This window comes from Callorhinus ursinus, unplaced genomic scaffold, assembly GCF_003265705.2.
Source record: "Callorhinus ursinus isolate GAN/ISIS: 27379988/994484 unplaced genomic scaffold, GSC_fseal_2.0 scaffold19, whole genome shotgun sequence".
In the NCBI taxonomy this organism is placed as follows: Eukaryota; Metazoa; Chordata; class Mammalia; order Carnivora; family Otariidae; genus Callorhinus; species Callorhinus ursinus.
The window spans coordinates 2,949,493-2,969,378 of NW_027397081.1; the positions used below are offsets into that span (position 1 = coordinate 2,949,493).

Genomic DNA, 19,886 nt, shown 5'->3' on the forward strand with positions numbered 1-19,886 from the left:
CTTGGATGAAACCCCAACTTATTTTAGACAATAGCCAAGGGCTTACTAACAGATAAAATTTTCCTGAAATGTGGAAAGTGCCAAAGTCTGGGGGAAAAGTACTTAACAGGAAAAACGTATAGCAGGAAGAAAGATACATGGGATTAATTTGCTGAAATCAGTTTACTGAAGGAAAAAAAATGAGCTCCACCTATAATGTTGGTTAAGTAATAAATTAGAAAACTTCTTCTAGATCATTCTATAGATCCAGGGTTTGATAAGTATACAAATGAGGAGCTGACCAATTTGCAGTTCTTGTCTCCGGATAGGTACTGCCTCCCATCACCTTATTGCTGAGGGCAAGTCACAGCCAGTTATGTTCCCCCAGCGAAGTGCACACACTCTCTGAGTCATAAAGCTGGAAAACCCAGCTCACATCTTCCACTTCATTTCCATTCAGCCACCATTTTAACTGAAATCCTATTCTCCGCTAGAGGATGTAAAAGACACAGTTCATTTGTTTTCATTTTTATTGAAATACAAACGGTCACATGAATGTGCTGTGCTAGCAAAGGTGCTTTTCGAAGTTGGTCAAGACGGGCTGGACTGCCCACTACCGCCTGAAGGAGAGAAAAAGAGCAGAACGTCAAGGTAGCAATCCCGGGAAGACCTCAGTCCGTCCCTTCTCATGGTCCTGTTTCCATCCTCTTCCGGGTCCCTTTTGCCACTTCCTTTGGCTTATATTGGTGACCCCTGTAGTCTTCTTGCCCAGAAGTACTGCAGGTGATGTTTGCAAAATTTCAGTTACTAGATTATGTCATTTCTCTGTGCAAAAGCACTTGAAGGGTTCTGTCTGTCTCACTTGGGATAAAACATTTAAAACCTTTACCACATGACCACCAAGGTCCATGTGACCAGGCTTCCCACTGCTTTTCTGCATTTGTCTATGCCATTTTCTCCAATCCCATTCTCCTCCAGGCTACGGCCTCTTAGCACTTCTGTAGACACATGAAGCACATTTCTGCCTCAGGGTGTTTGTACGTGCTGGTCCCTGAAGCTGTGAGCCTTTTCCCCCCACAGGGACCACAAGGTTCACCACCATCCCCCAGTCTGTCCATCCCTTGTTCTGACTTTACCGTTTTATCACTAGAAGGAAACTTCGCCTGAATAATCTATCTGTAGCGAGACAGCATCCACCCTCTGTGTCTCTTTAGCCTCCTTTATTTCCCTTAGCTCTTCTCCCTCTCTGACACAGGCTCTATTTCCTTGTGTAGTTAGAGTCTGTCTCCCTTCACTCGAGCATGGCTTTCTCAGAGCAAGGACTCCACTTATTTTCTTGCCTGGTGTATTGCAAGCATCTGGATCAGAACCTGGAACATAGTACGTGCTTGATAAATACTAGTCCCATAAATAATTCAGTCCCCAAATGTGGTTCTATTGGACTAATTAGGCCTCAAAAGCTGTTATACTGAAATATCTGGGCAACCGTGCAGTGACTGTGTCAGAAACCAGGGGTAGGAGATGGCATGAGCACATATTGAAACTACTGAGATAAACCTCACGATAAATAGAATTTAAATTATGTTTCTGAGAGGTAGACTCATAATTGCCTATAATACAGAGTGATAAAAAGCTGCTGTGAGTGAGTAAAATAGTTTTGGGTCTAACCTTGATGTACCCATCCTAAAATATTTTGACCAAAAATAATAATAACAGTAATACTATTACATGTGAAGGTGAGTGCTCAAAGGGGCTTGTGAGCAGCATGTGCAGGTGTGAGAGCACTCTCTGAGTGTGAGATCCACTCGGGGAGAGTGGTGCAGAACCTCCGCCTCTACACAGGGCAGCTTTTATACTGTCTGGCGATGGTAGCTCGGAGTAGCGATGCAATGCATATGCACTCAGAGGACCAAAGTCCTAATTTCTCCTTGCTCCTCTGTTTCCTGTGTTCTCAGGATCTGAGGCAGTGTGTGGTAACTCGGCATGTGGGAGGGGTGGGCAAGGGAGGGAATGAGAGAGATGAATGAAAGTCATAATGGAAACATGAGGAAATTTCTATTTTAATAATTACTACCCTGTGTCCTGCATAGTTCATTGCTTCCTAACTTGGTTTTGCTCAACTCACAGATGGATTGATTGTGGAGGTGGAGGTAAGATCCAGATGCACATAAGTGGAGTAAAAAAACAGCAACTAACCACCAAACTACATCAACAAGAAACACTAATGTGACCATCTACACTGTCAGCTGCCACTTGGTCAGTGGACCTCACCACCAATATTACTCTCCCATTTACTTCACTTGCAAACAACTCTTGACACTTACCATCTTCAATTGCCAGGGAAGAGATAGAAAGGTCTTGTCATGGACATTCGTTCAATGGTAGGCATCTGGGCTTTAACATTTGGTTTTTCAAATGATTGTTGAACCTAAAAACAAAAAGAGGGGTAAGATGAGCTATGCCTCTTGTGAATTCTCAGAAAAGATCTTTCAAAGAATGAGCCAGAAAATTCTGGGAATGCAGGGTGCTCCTAGGATTGATGGGGCCAACCCCATGGACACTCAAACTCTTTGCCACTGCTGCCCCACCTGTTAAAAATGACACCCTATGTCAGAATACACTCTATCTCAAACACTTGGTACCTAATCCAAGCCCTTTCAAACTCCATTTCCTGTTTTCTGTTTCTGATCTGATAATCAGTTTTCCCTTGGGGTCTGTTCATGGGAACTGGATCTTGAGAATTCTCTACTTTCTACGTCCACCAGGGTTAACTCCTCAATTCAATGAGACTTGAATCCCAGGATTTTGTTCTTAAGTCCAGAACACTGAGCAACTTTCACATCCCCGTCACCAAGCTGACCTGAAGTCTTTTGCCACAGGCTGGTCAATGAGATCCTACTTAATCTAGATCGATTATTTCTGGTCTTTTCCTGGAAATGCCCTTCCAAGTGCAAGGTCTAAATCCTACTCATCCAAAGGACTTAACTTGCTAAGTTCCTATTCAGAGACCCCAACTCATGTCATGTTGCTGTCTTCTCCAATTTACTATTGGTACAGCCTTCTTCTGGAAGAGTACAACTGTTCTCTGTGTTTTTGAATGAAAATACAACCACACTTTCCATGTTCTTAATACCAATCCCTTGCTCCCTATAAAAGGAGGGAGCATCTATTTATTTATTCATACATTTATTCATTAACGAATATTAATTTCTATGTGCCTGAATGTTGAGGTGTTTAGCAAATCCCTGCCTTCGTAAATTCATATTTGAGTGAGTAAATACAGGTAAAAAAATGAACCTATAAATACATATACTGAATGCATGAAGGGGGGAAGGAGGGGCGACTAAGGAGTGTCCAGAGCTGGGGAAGCAGCATCAGGTCTTCCCTTCTTGACCACTCCATTCACAGTCTTCTCCTGTCTTCTCTTTCACATGTCCTCAGTCTTTTTCTTTACAGATCCCATCACAATCTGTAACCACACATTTGTTTGTTGACCTACTTGTTCAGTGACCATGTGTCTCACATGCATGTGTCTCATTTGCCCCTTTGTCGCCAGGAAAGGCCCCCAAGTATGCCACCCATTCCATATTTATTTAATAAAGTAAACAATGAAAGTTAATGCAAATACCTCCCACTCTGAAATTTAAGAACTTACACCCCATGACACACAAGCTTATATTTTATATTATTTTTTATATTTTGATCTCCTGCTATAGTGCATTTTTTTTATTTCCTAAATCAGGTTTTAAACACCTAGATGACGGGAACCAGGTCCCATTCCACATTGTGTTTGGCTGACCAGTTCTGCCACTGTCACCTAGCAAAGCCTTCCTGCACAAACAAATGACTAGAAGAGGATTGACAAGCTTACCTTCTGAAATACTTCTATGAGGTGACAGCACCAAGAATATTTTTGGAAGCATGTGATGAGTTGTACAATGAAGAGAGATCCCTTTGTGACGTGTCTCCAGGATACGTTATCTATGAAGACAGAAAGAGGTAAGCCTTGGTCTGTGGTCTTCACTCTTATTTTGTTTACAGGTTTTTTCTAAAGCATAGCTTGGTAGTTATCTTGATGTGTTTAGAAGAAGCAGCTATAACCCAACATTAACTCATTTTCCACAGATAAGAAGCAAACAAACGAAAAACTAGCAGAGACTGAACTAACAGGGCAACTCATCAGAACCACAGGATGGCACAGTGGCTGCATTGCATTCTTAGGATTGACTGACTTTTAACTGTGTGCCCTATGGTCACGCACTTGGCTCTCAAAAGAGGCTTGAGAGATAACTGGAATTATCTCATTTTACAGAGGAAAGAATAGAAGGATTCAAGAATGTTGCCACATTTACACAGGTGGCCATTTATAGATTATATACTGTGCTGTCTTTCACAATATAATAAACAAAATAGGTGAACAGACCCAAAGGAAACTTTTGGAGGGGATGGATATGTTTATGGCATGGATTTTGGTGATAGTTTCACAGATAATACTTATCTCCAAACTCATTAAGTCCTAGCATATGTCAATCATATTTCTATAAAGTGGTTTAAAAAGACTGAAAAGAGGGGCGCCTGGGTGGCTCCGTCGTTAAGAGTCTGCCTTCGGCTCAGGTCATGATCCCGGGGTCCTGGGATCGAGCCCTGCATTGGGCTCCCTGCTCAGCGGGAAGCCTGCTTCTCCCTCTCCCACTCCCCCTGCTTGTGTTCCCTCTCTCGCTGTCTCTCTCTCTTTGTCAAATAAATAAATAAAATCTTTAAAAAAATTAAATAATAAAAAAATAAAAAGACTGAAAAGAAAAATTTGCAAATTAGAAACACCCAAATATAAGGCTTCTTCAGATGATTACGTAGAGGTCAAGAACTAAACACTGCTCTACTGTTAGTAGGTCAAGTAAGATCCAAGGTATCATTTTCTACTCCTTTTAAAGGGGTATCCCCATTGTGCTGGGGCATGTGATAGCACCATCCAGACAGCACCAGATGGGGAGTACGGAGAAAAAGGCGTATACTTGACCATCTGAGAAAGGGCAGCCAGTCCCAGGATCCATAAAAACTCTTCTCAAAATGTTGAATGGATTTAGTAGAAAAACGAATCAATCATTTGTTTTAAAATGGTATATGATAAAGGGGGTTCCTTGCATTAGGTTGTTTTAATGTCTGATGTACCTTTGATATAAAACACAACACTTATAATAAAAGCACAATCTTAGAAAGCAAGGGGAAAAACAGAGTCTTCATCCCCATAGAACAGATGAGACAAGATTTAAAATATATCGACAAGACTTAAAATTTGCTTTGGCTTATTGCTGCACGGAGCCTATGTTGATTTTCTAGAATCATTCAGAGGTGGCCTCAGGCCCACAAATCCCTGTGTGCACTGGAAAGACACATACGTGGGGTCGAGGAGCAGAAAGCAACGAAGTCCTTCTCAATGTGGACCTTGTGGACGGCATCACTCTCCAGGAGCAGAGGTCGATGTGAGAAGCTGTTGGTCGAGGTCACTGCTGAGTCACTGACCCACACTTCCCCAAGACTTTCTGTGGAGATATCAACTTTCTACACACTGTGTGCCTCTCAGGATGACTAGAGCAATTGCCCACCTCTTTGTTTTTAAGTAGTTATTCCAACCAGTTAGACACATGCACGCACGCACACACACACACACACACACACACACACACACGGCTCTGCCTTTCTCTAGGGTTCTTCAGCAATGTGCCAATTAATGCTGACAGCATCACAAAACTAGAAGAAACCATTTGCTAAGAGAATAGAAGTTAAAGCCTTAGTTGCCTAATTTCAGAGAGCATAGTTACATTTTTTTAGGTAAATTATGTTTGTTTCCTTTTCCTCCCAAACATTGCTCCACAAAGCTAAAGGACAGTGGGAAGTGAGGGAAAAGGAAGTTTCTTTTGACTGCCATCCCAAGTTCCCTCACCTTCCTACTCACTTCCTTTTCAATATGCCTGATTTAAAAAAAAAGGATGCTAACATAACAATAAAAAAATTTAAAAAAAGAATGCTGCTATTACATAATATGCTCACTTTCAAAGGAAATTTTTCTCAAGCCAGAGATTGTCAAAATGACTGTAAAACATTAACAAGGAAAGCCCTCATTAAAATCATTTTGTCCCAGGATTTGGATATTTATGTTTAACTTTGATTTAGTAATTCTGGTGGTCTTCTTCACCACTTCCCCTGGATTAAGTTGAACAGAAATTTGTCAGCCAATGGGACAAATGCTCATGATACCAGCCCCCTCAGGGGAGTTTCCTACTAATTTAGTCTAGTTTATTTGCCCTGAATGGTGTCAAAGATCATCTCCTCTAGAAACAAAGCACACATCATAGTTCTCCCCAGACACCTTCATGACCTTTGGGGTTTCCATCTCAGAACTCACCACCTCTGCAGGCCTGGATGATGATGACCTTGGGTTTGTCCCTGAGGTTGAGGCAGTTACGGTTGTTGAAGATCTGGAAGATGGTGTCATAAGGTAGCACATCCGGGTTTTCCAAGCTGAACGTAGTCCCGCAGATTCCACTCAGGATTCCGTGAGACATGAGCACCAGGAACGTGCTGTCTGAGCACTTGTGCTCTGGGCGGGCGGCAAATGCCCGCAGCGCTGACTCCATATCCTGAAAAAGACCTCCAGGGCTCACTTTGATAGGAGAAGCATTTCAGTTGTTCTCACCTCCTGCTTATCCTGAGCAGCAGAGTAAGAAACATCCAGAATGTTCCACTCACTATGCCTTCACGCACGGCTTGCTCGAGGATGGCTGTCTGATGTTTCTTTCTATAATGGAGCAGTGGGTAGAACTTTCCACTCCTGATGAGATTGTATAAACTCCTCTTGATATATTTGACAGTCACTTTTTGTCACTTAGGTACTTTTTCCTTTCTGCCTCTCTTTCCTCTCATTACTTGATAAGAGCCTTGGGTCATAAATGCATCCTACCAGATCCCGTAAAACCCTTCCCACTGTGCTTAGAATAAAATCAAACCTCTGATGTACAAATACTCCTCTCTCACCCTGCCTCGTCTCCCCCGGGCTCCAGCCACTCCGGTCTTTCTGTGCGGCTACTGTGTGACTTCCTTTCAGTTCCGAATGCAGTTCATCCACAGCTGTCCAGAGCTGTGTGGTTCCCCATACTCATGTGTCCGCTCCTGTAGTAATTCCCCAAAGATCCCACCTAACATCATGTTTGCTGGGATCCCCACTCACCAGTTTGCTCTCCTGCTTCCTTTTGCTTTCTTCTTTTCACTTACTTTTAACTTTCTTTTCACTCTTACAGAGACGCACCAAAACTGTGAAGTTTTCTGTTTTGCTTATGGTACGATTATCCCGCACCAAGCGAGCCCAGAGCACTGCAGCTGGGAGCTTCCTGTCTCATTCACAGACCTGTGCCCAATGCCAGGAAGTGCCCCTGGTACACAGTTGGGACTCAATACGTACATGGTGAGTACACGTCTGTGAAATATACATCACTCTAGGATTTTCTGGGGACTGTTGGGGCTGAGTCCTTATCACCCCACTTTGGAACTAAGGATTGTCTGGATACACATGCCAATCACTTTGTCCAGTTATGGAACTGAGGATATTTAGAGCTCAAAAAAGACATAGATTTTCCCTGTTTCTTACTTTCATGTTTTAAACACACACACAAATATGGCCTAAGGATGTCAAAGTATTTGCCTAATATGCTAAAGCTAACATCTTCGTAGTAGGATGCATGTTGAATATATACATGTTTGGGGTGGGTGAGGGACCCCTACCTTAGCAGTGAGTTTCTTTTTCACATCCACACTGTAGCCAAGACCCTCCAGTAGACTCCTCATCCCTGCAATGTCAAGTTCGGCCCCATCCCTGGGAGGAAGATGATCGAACTCTATATTGCATATGATGAGAGCGAGACGAGTACGATCCTTTCTCTCCTTTATTGGGTAGATCTGCAGGAAATGGATATACAGTGAGCTTGACTTACTTAATCTCCTTTGACACTCTCAACCACCAGTCACTGTTACTGTGCTCAGGGCTCCTTTAGCTGCCCTGTCCCCCGTCCTGTACCAGAAGACACTGCCCTCCTATCTCTCTGTAATGGATTGAGTTGGCAGTAGCAAGAAGTGCAAACTGGAAGTAGGTTGTCTTTTAAGAACCCACAACAGGACCCAGTATATAGCTGGGATGGTGACTCAAGAATCTTCAGGAGACTAGGCTACTCCCTACCCTCTCTTCCTCTCTCTTCTCCACCTAGTCGTCCTTCTTAGCATTCAAGATTCAGATCCAGTTTTGGGCGCCTGGGTGGCTCAGTTGGTTAAGTGACTGCCTTTGGCTCAGGTCATGATCCTGGAGTCCCGGGATCGAGTCCCGCATCGGGCTCCCTGTTCAGCAGGGAGCCTGCTTCTCCCTCTGACCCTCCCCCCTCTCATGTGCTCTCTCTCATTCTCACTCTCTCAAATAAATAAATAAAATCTTAAAAAAAAAAGATTCAGATCCAGTTTTGTAGAAGCCAGGAGACACTTGGCACCGGCTCCAGCTAAAAATGAATACATCAGGGGTCCTTTTTCTTTGGTAATATTGTTATTTTGGTACTTTTTTTTTTTAACGCATCAACATAAAATGCTATGCAGACTTTAATTATATTTTTTTAAATATGCTTTTTGTCTAGGCTTTTCAACTAGAATGCAAACAACTGTTACTCAGCCATGTTCTCTTATAAATATTTTGCTTCTGTAACTACAGCTAAAATTGTCATAAATAACAAATAGATTCGAGAACAAATAAATGAACAAGATGAGAGATCTGTATTCTACCATGGGGTTGAAAGACAACTGGAGTCTGTGGGAGGCCACATGATTTTCTCCTTGCTCAGAGTATCTATGGATAAGATTACCACTGTCCCCACTCCCTAACTCTGCAATCAGCATTTTAGGAAATGGTGTCATTAGTGACACCATCTCTTATTCTCGATGTCGTGGACCGAGCATAGCACCTCTGCAGCCTTCTCTTTATACAGTTTCATGAATTCTTCATGAGGACAAAGCTTGAGAGTATCTGTAGATTCTTCTGGCTCAGGTTGCCCAGACACGTCCTCGGGACCTACAGGATACATCATGGATCATAAATTAGGATATCTCCCTTTGTGACCCAATTTTCCCTTAAGAATACTGACAGAGAAGGGAAATCATGGCAAAAAGATCTTTCAACGTGTAGGGGTTGATTGTGTCTAACCTCTAGTGTGAGGAGATGTATTTTGAATAGGAAAGAACAGGAAGATTGTTAGTAGAGGAAGCAGATCCACCCGAAAATGCAAGTGTAGGTTTCTGATAATTCTGACAAAAACACCTTGATGATTTGGGGTCAAATTTAGCTTTGCCATATTCAGCAAAAACAGTTTGACTTTTCCAATGGTTTTACTCTAGGGCCCTCACTCGTCCATGTGGACCTTCTGTTGTCTCTGAGCAAGAACATCCTGAGTTAAGATTTATTGGAGTGCTGTCCCTTAGAAATGAAATTGAGGAGCGCCTGGGTGGCTCAGTCATTAAGCATCTGCCTTCGGCTCAGGTCATGATCCCAGGGTCCTGGGATTGAGCCCCGTATCAGGCTCCCTGCTCAGTGGGAAGCCTGCTTCTCCCTCTCCCACTCCTCCTGCTTGTGTTCCCTCTCTCGCTGTGTCTCTCTCTGTGTCAAATAAATAAATAAAATCTTTAAAAAAAAAAGAAAAATGAAATTGAGCCACATGTGCAATTCAAAATTTTGTAATGTCTTTTTTTTTAAAGATTTTATTTATTTATTTGACAGAGCGAGAGAGCACAAGCAGGGTGAACAGTAGAGGGAGAGGGAGAAGCAGGCTCCCCGCCGAGCAGGGAGCCCGATGCGGGGCTCCATCCCAGAACTCCGGGACCATGACCCGAGCCGAAGGCAGACGCTCAACCATCTGAGCCACCAGAAACTAAAAAGAAACAGATGAAATTAATTAATATGAGTAGTATATTTTAACATGATATATGCAAAATCGCATCCTCTCAATTTGTGTTACTGGTCAGGACTCCAGCCCTGAGTAGCCGGGTGTGGCTGGTAGCTATCCTGCCAGAGGGTGTACAATCCTGAGTCCACTCCCACCTCATGCAACATGTAGAGACACCCACGCACACAGGTAATGGAATCTTCAACTGTGCACGGATGCTTGACCTTTGTGGAGGAGGCAGATTGTGGTGGCTCCTCACTGAGATGTAGTCAGCGACTTAAAGGAGAAACCTATCTAGTAACCGGCCCTGTGTCCAGGGTTGACCAGATGGTTGTCTGTTAGGGATCCGAATGCGCTCTGGATGTCCTTGCCCCCAAAGGGCGAACTAACTAGCATGAAGTTTTCAATCCATGTTTTCAAATGTGAGAAAATACCTCCTCCCACTTGGGAAAGTTTGTCTCTGACTCATCCTGACCCAATCTCTAGAGAAATGTAGGACTCTCCGACCCCGTTTGGCCTCACTTAACTGAGATTGTGCAAAAAGCTTGGAAAGTCCTGAGCCCACCCTTGGAGAAATGAGGAAGAGGAATCGATAAACACAATTTAGCAGTTTGTCAAGACCTAATGTAACAAGGATTTTGTCCATGAAAGGAATAAACCTTTGTGTTCAGTAACACAAGCCAACCAAGAATTCCTCTGATTTTCTTTTATTTAAATGACAAAAGCAATGTTATCCTGTACAAAATTTTCAGTTTTTATATTTTGTAGTTTTTTTCCTGTTTTACTCATTTGTTTCCATTAGTTTCTAAATAACATTTTTGTAATAAATGTCTTTCTAAACTGAATGCTAAAAACCTGACTTCTGGCAATGCAGCCAATTATAAGTCTTTAAAGAAACCAGGCTTTCTGAACATTTCTTAAACAGAGACACTTGCTCTCCCTTTGTATTCCAGAAGATTCCACCAACATGAGGACATCCAGGCTCCTGGGCTAGTCTCTGGTCAGAGGGTACATTTTCGCAGCAAAATTCTCCTCTGTTTCCAGGTTGTGTCCAGGTTTGGTGAACATCCTAATTAACAAACATCAGCTCCTAATGACCGTCTTGTATCTGTGTACAGATACCGTGTTTGCAGATAAAATTGAGAATTAGATAGGATTTCTATCTCACATTTAATAGTAAAGTTAGCATGAAAATGAATCTTTTCATTATAACATAATAAATACTGTAGTGCTGCCTGCTGCCCAAAGGGGGTTCCATTCGCCTGGCAGCACACAGAAAGAAATGAGAGAATTCGGAGTTTAAATGAAAATTTTAACGTTTGTCTTATCTGTTACTTAATGAAATGCTTAAGAAACCCCTTAAACTGATACAAAAAGGAAGAGACTGGTCCAAGGTAAGACAGAGCCATCTTCCTTGGCAGGTAGGCATCCGAGTAGTTATTCCCAATACTAACAGTGCTCGTTACATAGTATGCACATATATGAGTTTGTTAAATGAAGTATATCAGAATGGTATCCGTGTCCAGAAGGCCTGGCCAAGGCCTTTCCATATGCCAGTAGCCCAGCTCACCCAGCTTCCTGGCCTGCGGGTGCCCTGGGATTCCTCTGGGGCCCCCACGTGCAGAGAGCACCCAGGGAGCCTCACCTGGACTTGTTGAAAAGCATATTTGCTATAGTGAAGTCTCTACAGTTTCCATTGCCTTTTGTTTATTATTGCTTATTATTATTATTATTATTATTATTATTGATCAACTCTGAGATTTCAGGGCTGGGATTTGAGCTTAACCTCTGTAGTGAATCAAGTCTGTCACTGGTGAACTTGGGTAAGAGGCTATTTAGGTTCTAGTAATACTTATAATTCAATCTAGGTCAGAATTAAAGTGTTTTAATAGACTGAACACTTTACAGGTGTTCTCCTGATCATATTTTGTAATGTACAGAAATGAGTAAGCACTAGAAAGGTCTAAATACTAGAAGCGACGTCATATGTATGAGAACTAGTATCTACCGCATGCCTGTTCTTTATCTGTTATATTCATCCCGTGTTTATTACATGCCTGCCGTGTGGCTGGCACTCTGCAGAGAGCTACTATTCCCTCATGAAGAAAACACCTGTGCTCTGGATGAAGAAACTTGGTGGATCATAGTCCTATCTAATTCAGAACAGATCTGATGAGGGGAATCGAGTGTTTAACTCTATAGATGTTAGTTTTGTTTTGTTTTTTTTTTAAGATTTTATTTATTTATTTATTTGAGAGAGAGAATGAGAGAGAGAGCGAAAGCATGAGATGGGGGAGGGTCAAAGGGAGAAGCAGACTCTCTGCTGAGCAGGGAGCCCGATGCGGGACTCGATCCCGGGACTCCAGGATCATGACCTGAGCCGAAGGCAGTCGCTTAACCAACTGAGCCACCCAGGCGCCCTATAGATGTTAGTTTTGTGAGGTCAGTGGAGTCTTTGGATGGAAATGTTGAATGTGCAGCTAGGGGTAAGTGTATCTGGAATTCAGAGAATTCTGGATGAGAGCGACTCTCTTCGGAGTTGTCAGCCTGTGCCTGCCATGATGTCCCTAGCCTGTGAAGAAGTTACCAAAATTGTCACCATTTCCCAGATCCTAAGACTGATGCCCAGGGAGGATAAGGAGCTGGAACGAAATCATGGAGTATCTACGGTGACGGAACCTGGGTCCACGCGCAGGTGTCCTTTACTACACCACGTCCACACTCAGCTCTTTCTGTGAGCAGTGGAAGCACAGCGACTCGGCTTCTTAGCTAATTGGAAAGTGGATCCCCTCCCACAAAAGGCAAGATGGCCTCTCAGAGGATGATGACAGATTTAGTAAAAATTATACATTAGTAATGGAAGGTGGTGGGATTATGGAGGCCCCTGGAGGACCTTTGGTGTTAAGTAGGTTCTGGAAAATTTGAGACACCCATTGTTAAGTGATTTCAGTTTGCCTTTTACACTGGTGGAATATTTGTCCGTATTAATGAAAGTTTGGACCAGGGCTTGACCTGCCTTCTGCCGTTTCCGTCGCGCAGAGTCCAGAAGGACCCAGGGCTTGTCTTCAGGTTTGGCATCATAAATTTTTTTCTTTTCTGCTTCCTCCAATTTCAGAACATCTTTTTCCAACAAGCCATGCAAAGCACCAGTAATGAGGTCTTTGCCCACAGTTTCCAAAATCTTAAATGGGTGTTTGTCGTGTGTGTCTTCTGTCAGAAATACAAACACTCCTTCAACTATAGGCACAACTTAAAGAGTTTTGCCCCGTCTCTAGAAAGTTCCCCGTTATGGGCAATACCCCTGAAAATGCCTTCTGATTATGTCCCCACTTGCCCCGTAAGGTATGTCCTCTCTCACTGTATCCACCGAGTTCTCTGAGCCCATCAGATTCACACTGGGCTGTGTTTAGTGATTCATCCCCACTGAAGATCTTTGGAGGGAGCTTCTCATCTTTCTTCTGTGACACTGGGCCTAATGCTAACTTCCTGGCCACCTACTACTTTCATATTTCTCTTTCTCACAGTGATGATGATAATCCATTTGTAATATGTGCTCCAAGGAAAGGCCATGTTGTTGCCTAGAACTGTAAATTTTTTCCACTAGGCTGTGGGATCTTTTCTTTCTTCTGTATTGAATTTCCTTGGTAAAAGCACGCTGCCTTCGAATCCATATCTTTGTACCCACATCTCATGCCCACATCTTTGTGCTTAAAATACTTATAAACACTTGTATGCTTGCTGAATGCATAAATTAATGAAGAAATGAATGAATGAATGACTCTAGAGCCCTAATATTTTAAGAACTTATCTCAATAAGAATTCTTAATTGAAAATCATCTGATGACTAATCTTTCCGTATAGTAGATTAACTTGACACCAGGGTAATTTACTACTGTCTGGGATCATCTTCGCTGAAAGGGTTGTGTGTAGTGTCATTTCCATCCCAAAATTTTTGTCTAGCTTTAATTTAATGGTGGAAATTCTTAAATACCTATTCCTTCATATTTCGTATATTTTTATAAGATCAGTAAAAGCAGGAACCTTGTTTGTCTTGTTCATTCCTCTCTAAACAGTCCATAGAGCAAGATCTATAACACAGTTGGCATGTGTCAAATATTTTTCTTATGGCCTAGTATACTAGCAACTTTGACAAAATTATTCAGTGAAATAGTCTTTTAAGCATTTATTGCATGCACACTGAATCAACTACTGTGATGGGATCTTACCTACAAATAAGTCAGGTGTGTCTAATTTCCTCATAAAGTTTAAAGTCCAACAGGGGAAAAGGAAGACTTAATTCTTTAATGACAAGAAAGATATAGTAGGAGTTATAGCTGAAGAACCATGGGCCACTATAGGAATCAGGACTCTGAAATAGACTAGCAGAAATAGACGTGGAGAGCAGGGTCTGGGTTTGAGAGAGGGATCAGTAAGCTTGGCCACTGCTTGAATGTTGGAAGTGAGGGAAAAGAAAACCCAAGATAATTCAGGTTTCTGGTTTGAATAACTGGGTGATAGTGGTGCCATTAACCAGGACAGGGAAACGAGGAGAAGCAAGGTAAGGGAAGGATGACAAGCTCAGCTCCCTGAGGGAAACATGAGCGCATATGTTCAGTAGGCACTAGAATGGTCAAGTGTGGTGTTCAAGTGGGTAATCAGGTTTGGGACACAGATTTAGATTTGTGAGTGTGAACATGGTGGTAAAGCTACAGGGATGGCCTCTGCTAAAGCGCAGAGATTAAGAAAAGAGAAAGGCATAGGACCAATCCATGAGAGTAATCTGTCGCCCTCTCACTCTGGGGTCATCCTGTGAACACAGACTTAATGTCAAAAAAGATGAGGTTCAAAAAATGTTCTTGCTTGGAAAATGCCATTACCTGTTGAAGGAAGAATTGCTGCTTGAGAGTCTGAGTTATGTTGACTTTCAGATGGTGCACCTGAGGAAAGATCCAGGACATTAAAATAGTCACTTATCGTCTCTAACTAATCTCGCCGGACCTGTTGGACACTCCCTAGTGAACACACGTTCTGTGGGCCTGTTCAAGGTGCAGCTAACTTAGAACCACAGCCATCACTGAGAAGCCAAAGCCTCTAGCCTGGCTGACTGAACGTTCCCCCTGGAGGCAGAACAAAGGAGTGTCTGCAAGTTACTCTCCATTTCTGCTTTCTAAGATGAAGGGGAATTGAGACAGAAACTGATGTAGAATCAAGAGGTCTCTTAATTCTCCTGTTTCAAGGTGGCTCCTGGGGTGACCACTGCTGCCTGACAGGTGCGTGCCATGTTGCGTGTCTAACTCAGAGCTGGCCTGGACTTCGGAGAGAAAACGAAAAAGAACAGGCATGTGCACATGGACACTTAGCTGTGATAAGATTTACCACAGCAGAAAATGAGGATGAGATGACCCCCTGGCCAACCCTCAGTGTTAAGTCAGTTTCCCAAGTGTCATTGAACAGGAAGGTGGTCAAGCCAGGATACACATGCAAACTGTCATCCTTATCATCTGTGGGCTCCTAAGTATGCTACTCCTCCAGCCCACAAAGGCCACCGTCTGAGGACGCATGTGCCAGGATCCCTGACCATCACCTCCATAATCTGCATCCGTCCTACTAGGTGGCAGAAGCCATACTCACAGGAGGAAAACAGTGGGAAGCCGCAGTTACACTGTTTGGTTGCATAAAATCACTCAAACCTATTAATAGATCCTCTTGGGTCACTTTTATTATTGTTGATTTTAAGGACAAGAATTTAAATTTGTTGAAGGTTTTATGAGGATCTCAGTATGACAACACCCACCTAAGAAGCTTATTCCAGAAACTTTCAGAATTGGCATAAGCTAACAAATGAGAAATGCTCCCCAATCTTCATTTTATAGTACTTATTGAAGACACGATTTCCATAGACAAAATATGGTCCATTTCCCTGAATGGAGGGGAGTCACAGCATCAAGCCCAAGGCGGCACACTACAGTTTGTCCCATCCTTCCCATCTAGACTGCTGGAATGCATTAACCATCAGTGAATTCAAGAACATTCTCTGGGGGCGCCTGGGTGGCTCAGTCGTTAAGCGTCTGCCTTCGGCTCAGGTCATGATCCCAGGGTCCTGGGATCGAGCCCTCCATCGGGCTCCCTGCTCCGCGGGAAGCCTGCTTCTCCCTCTCCCGCTCCCCCTGCTTGTGTTCTCTCTCTTGCTGTGTCTCTCTCTCTGTCAAATAAATAAATAAAATCTTTAAAAAAAAAAAAAAAGAACATTCTCTGGAGGAGGCCTTTTGATGGCAATAGGAAGTAGCTCTTCTTATGACCAAGAACTTTCTTTTAGGAAGATCTCTCCCATTAAAGTGCATCCAAATATTATATCTCATTGTCATAGTCTATGGACCTACAGAAATTGGCCGATGGATGAGAGGGAGACGAAGCCACGAGGACCCTGACCAGGGAGGGACACGTGACAACTGGAGCGGCAGACTCCAGGCTAGTATGTCACAGTGGGTTGGACAAGTGCCTCCAGGCCAATCCCCAGGAAAAAAAAGCTTCTCATTTTCAAAGAACATCTTCTTTTTCTAAATGGCTTTGGCAAGTGCCTAAGAGACCAGGGCTGGACTCCACTGGCGCTCCTGTCTTCACTGTGTGGCAGGACTAAGTGACCATAGAAGGAGCTGTCCAGATGTCTGCACCTGGTCTTGGGCTCTTAGAAGAACCAGAGGTACAGGGGGGCTGGGCCTCATAGAGTGGTCCACAGCCCAGAACCACACTAGTGGACACTCTTACTCAAAAGAAAATGCGAGGAGGTACCTAGAAGGAAGAGTCCACTTAAAATCCTTACTTTTCTATAAGCAGTGAATTTATTCTGAGTGTTCCACCATCCCTGAAATATATTTTGTTCCTCCTGGAGAGTCAGATTTTGGAGAGATGTTGTAAAAAGTGTCTGAGTCTTTATGTCAGATGACTACATAAGTTCCCAGGGAGCCCTGGACTTTAAGGAGAGAGAGAGAGACTGAGAGAGAGAGAGAGAGACTGAGTCAGTGCTTTGCCAGGATGACTAGAGAATACAGTATGAAGCTTTTCAGACTGTCCTCATGAAGTTCCACAACGCAGGTATGGCATATTTTGGATGGGAAGGGAGTGTCAATCAGAGGAAGGCTCCTGAGGTCAGAGGACCAGGAACAAAAGGGAAGAAGCAGGAGACTTGCGGTAGAGCTACTGATCCAACAGCTCAGATTCCTGAGGCCAGGAACTGGGAGGCTGTCTGCAAACCAACCCGACCAAGGAAGAAAGCAAACGCCGGGCACAAGGACACGGGCCCGCCATGCACCTCGGTGTGAGGAATTGACCCTTACCTGAGGAAAGGCCCATCTTCTCTGCAAGGAAGGAGTCCTCTTCGCGAATATAACAGATAAAAATATTGCACGCCTGTGACCCCTTCCGAACGACGGAGTCGATCAGAGCTCGGGCCTTATCCGTCACTGTAGCATTTTCATACTGCACTCTCTCCGTCTCCTCCTGGTTCAGCACTCTTTTCTCTAGGAGCTCATCCAGCAAGCCGCTGAGGGTCCCTGTGTTCACTGAGCTGACAAACAGCTTCCGCCTGTCCTTCAGGGTCTTGTCTGAGTGAAGCACAAGGATTCCTCAAGTCACGAAAACAGTCTCATTTCCTCTCAGGTCAGCACCAAGGAGTAGCCTGCTTTAGACCTGACATCCCTCCCCACGCAGCGCAGGACCCCTGAAGACCCCCACGGTCTCTCAGTGTCCCTTCAGCATTGACCCTGGGCACTCACTGAGCAGCCTGAGGACAGAGGTGCTCTCCCGCCATTTGCATCTGAAAACCTGGGATCTTCCCCACATCCCCCACATGTACTCAACTCCGCATAAGAAAATAATGAAGAGTGATGTCCCGTGTCCTTTCCCCAGCCACTTCGGCTGTCACACTCAGGCCTTTAACATTCAGCTAGGACCGCAGAGCGTCCCCAGGATGCCAGTGAAGCCCCAGTTCCCTCCTGGCCCTGGCCTTGCCTTTCTTCAGGCTTTGAGGAGTCTCCCGGGCCCTCCTTTTGCCTTCCCACCTGCTGCCTGGTGGCCCCCACCCCCCGTTGTGCCCACCCGCACAGTCACAGAACTGTAGACCAGCCAGGACTGTGTTTCCCCCAGTCATGCCCTTTCAGATGGTCGGAGACTCACCAGCCATGGCTTTTCTCTCTCAGCTTCGAAGGACAGTGTGAAACTGAAAGCATATCCACCTTCCCTTTCAGCAGGGTGTGTGTGCTTATTGAGAAATACCCACTGCTCATGCACAATCATCCTGTTGTGTTTTCCACCCTCCCCGCCCCCACGAAAAATAAGTCAGTTCCCCGAAACCCAGCCTGCATCGACGAGTATATCTTTGGGAAATTTCTTTCCCTGGCACTTGGATGAGATCAGAGAAGGAAGGGAGGGGGGCTCGGAGAAAAAGTGGAAAGTGGGAAAGTGCACACAGGGTTTGACTCACACAGCACTGACTCTCCCATTGGTTAGGAATTAGTAAGTGTGATCTGGAAAAGTCGCTCCTACTTTGGCATCTTAGTCCATCCAGGCAGTGAGCCCGAAATACCATAGACGGATGCTTCGGAAGGAGAGGGATTGATTTCTCAGGGCTCTGGAGGTTGGGAGTGCACACTCAGGGGCCAGCACGGCAGGCCGGGCTGTGCAATGCGGTGGCACTCGCACTCGGGGTCACAGGCTGCTGACTGCTCACCCAGCCGGTCCCCCCACCTCGCGGAAACAGGCGAAGTGTTGTCTGGAGCCTCTCTTTTAAGGGCTCTGCCTTCATGACCTGATCAGCTTCCAAAGACCTCAGCTCCTACTAACATCACCTCGGGCATCAGGTTTTAGGCACATGGATTCTTGGGGAGACACAGACACTCAGTCTGAAGCATTTGGAGAAGCTGAGCGCCTGCGTCCTGTGCCCCATCCCGCAGCTCTGGGCAGCGTTCCTGTGAAGCTGTCTTGCTTTTAGGAATGGAAACAGTTGGCACCAGAATCAAAAGTTTTCTTTTCTATTGCTCTCCCATGGCAGAGGGCTCTGTTTTGAGGGACACCATAGAGACTAAAAGTCAGGCTCTGGACTCAGAATATCTGACGTAGCAGTCTAACCATTCATTCCTTATATAATCTTAAGAGAATAAGGACCCAGAGTCATTAAAAGAGCCTCTGTGTGTGGGTGGGGGCGTGTGGCTGTGTGCATGTGTGTGCAATACGTGAATTAAATATTCACAGCTGTAGTACTGTTGTTCTAAAACTCTGTGTAATTAAAAACAAACTTGCCTTTTGACGTGTGAGTCACCGGCTTGGCTTCCTGTGTTCCAGGATAAGTGTTAGATTTATATTAATTAGAATAAAATTCACCGTGTAGATTCTAATCTGAGCTTTTTCTCGGGATACTTTGATTTTACTTTGCTTCTTATCCCACACACTTTGGGGCACAGCCTTGCGCTCCTTGCCACAGAGAGACGTTGCAGGGAAGGAAGCAGAAATGATAGGTTCCCTGCTGCAAGGAACCTGTCATTCCTGCTTCCTTCCCGCTTTTATATGTATATATTTTTGAAACACCTTGAGGATTTCGCATGAGGTTCTCTGCCCGAGCCGGTCACGGAGCAGAAGCCTGCTGGGGTGGCATCCAGCCCTGGGGATGCGGAAATGCAGGTGTGGGTCGCGAGCGAGAGCCACTCCATAGCAAAGGCCGCTCACAGTAGAATGAATACTTTACGAGTCCAGTTATATAAAGTTCTAGAGCAGGAAAACCTAACGTCCCCTGTTGGAAATCCCATCACTAACTGCCTGAGGACGAGGCAAGGAGAACTGAGCGTCATGGGCAGGAGGTCACCTTCGGCGGGGCGGGGATGGAAATCCCATTCTGCGCCCCGAATGGGATAACATTATAGTAGAACACACATTCATCAATAATCACAG

At 44.3% G+C, this 19,886-nt stretch overlaps 1 protein-coding gene across 5 annotated transcripts; it reads right to left on the reverse strand.

The window, feature by feature from the left end:
• Positions 1 to 495: 495 nt before the first annotated feature.
• On the reverse strand, positions 496 to 18,257 carry LOC112840492 (caspase-1-like). Of its 5 annotated transcripts, none has more exons than XM_025893932.2 (10): positions 18,120 to 18,257; positions 17,282 to 17,548; positions 14,825 to 14,884; positions 8,973 to 9,079; positions 7,756 to 7,929; positions 6,383 to 6,617; positions 5,376 to 5,519; positions 3,851 to 3,960; positions 2,304 to 2,407; positions 496 to 599 (listed from the first exon to the last, which is right to left on the reverse strand). In XM_025893932.2, the coding sequence occupies exons 1-9, from the start codon at positions 18,124 to 18,126 to the stop codon at positions 2,309 to 2,311; spliced, it is 1,203 nt and encodes a 400-aa protein (XP_025749717.1). In that variant the 5' UTR covers positions 18,127 to 18,257; the 3' UTR covers positions 496 to 599; positions 2,304 to 2,308. The 5 variants fall into 5 exon arrangements, with proteins under 5 accessions (XP_025749717.1, XP_025749718.1, XP_025749719.1 ...); XM_025893933.2 differs by having other exon boundaries at positions 496 to 840; XM_025893934.2 differs by lacking the exon at positions 14,825 to 14,884.
• Between the last annotated feature and the right edge of the window lie 1,629 nt (positions 18,258 to 19,886).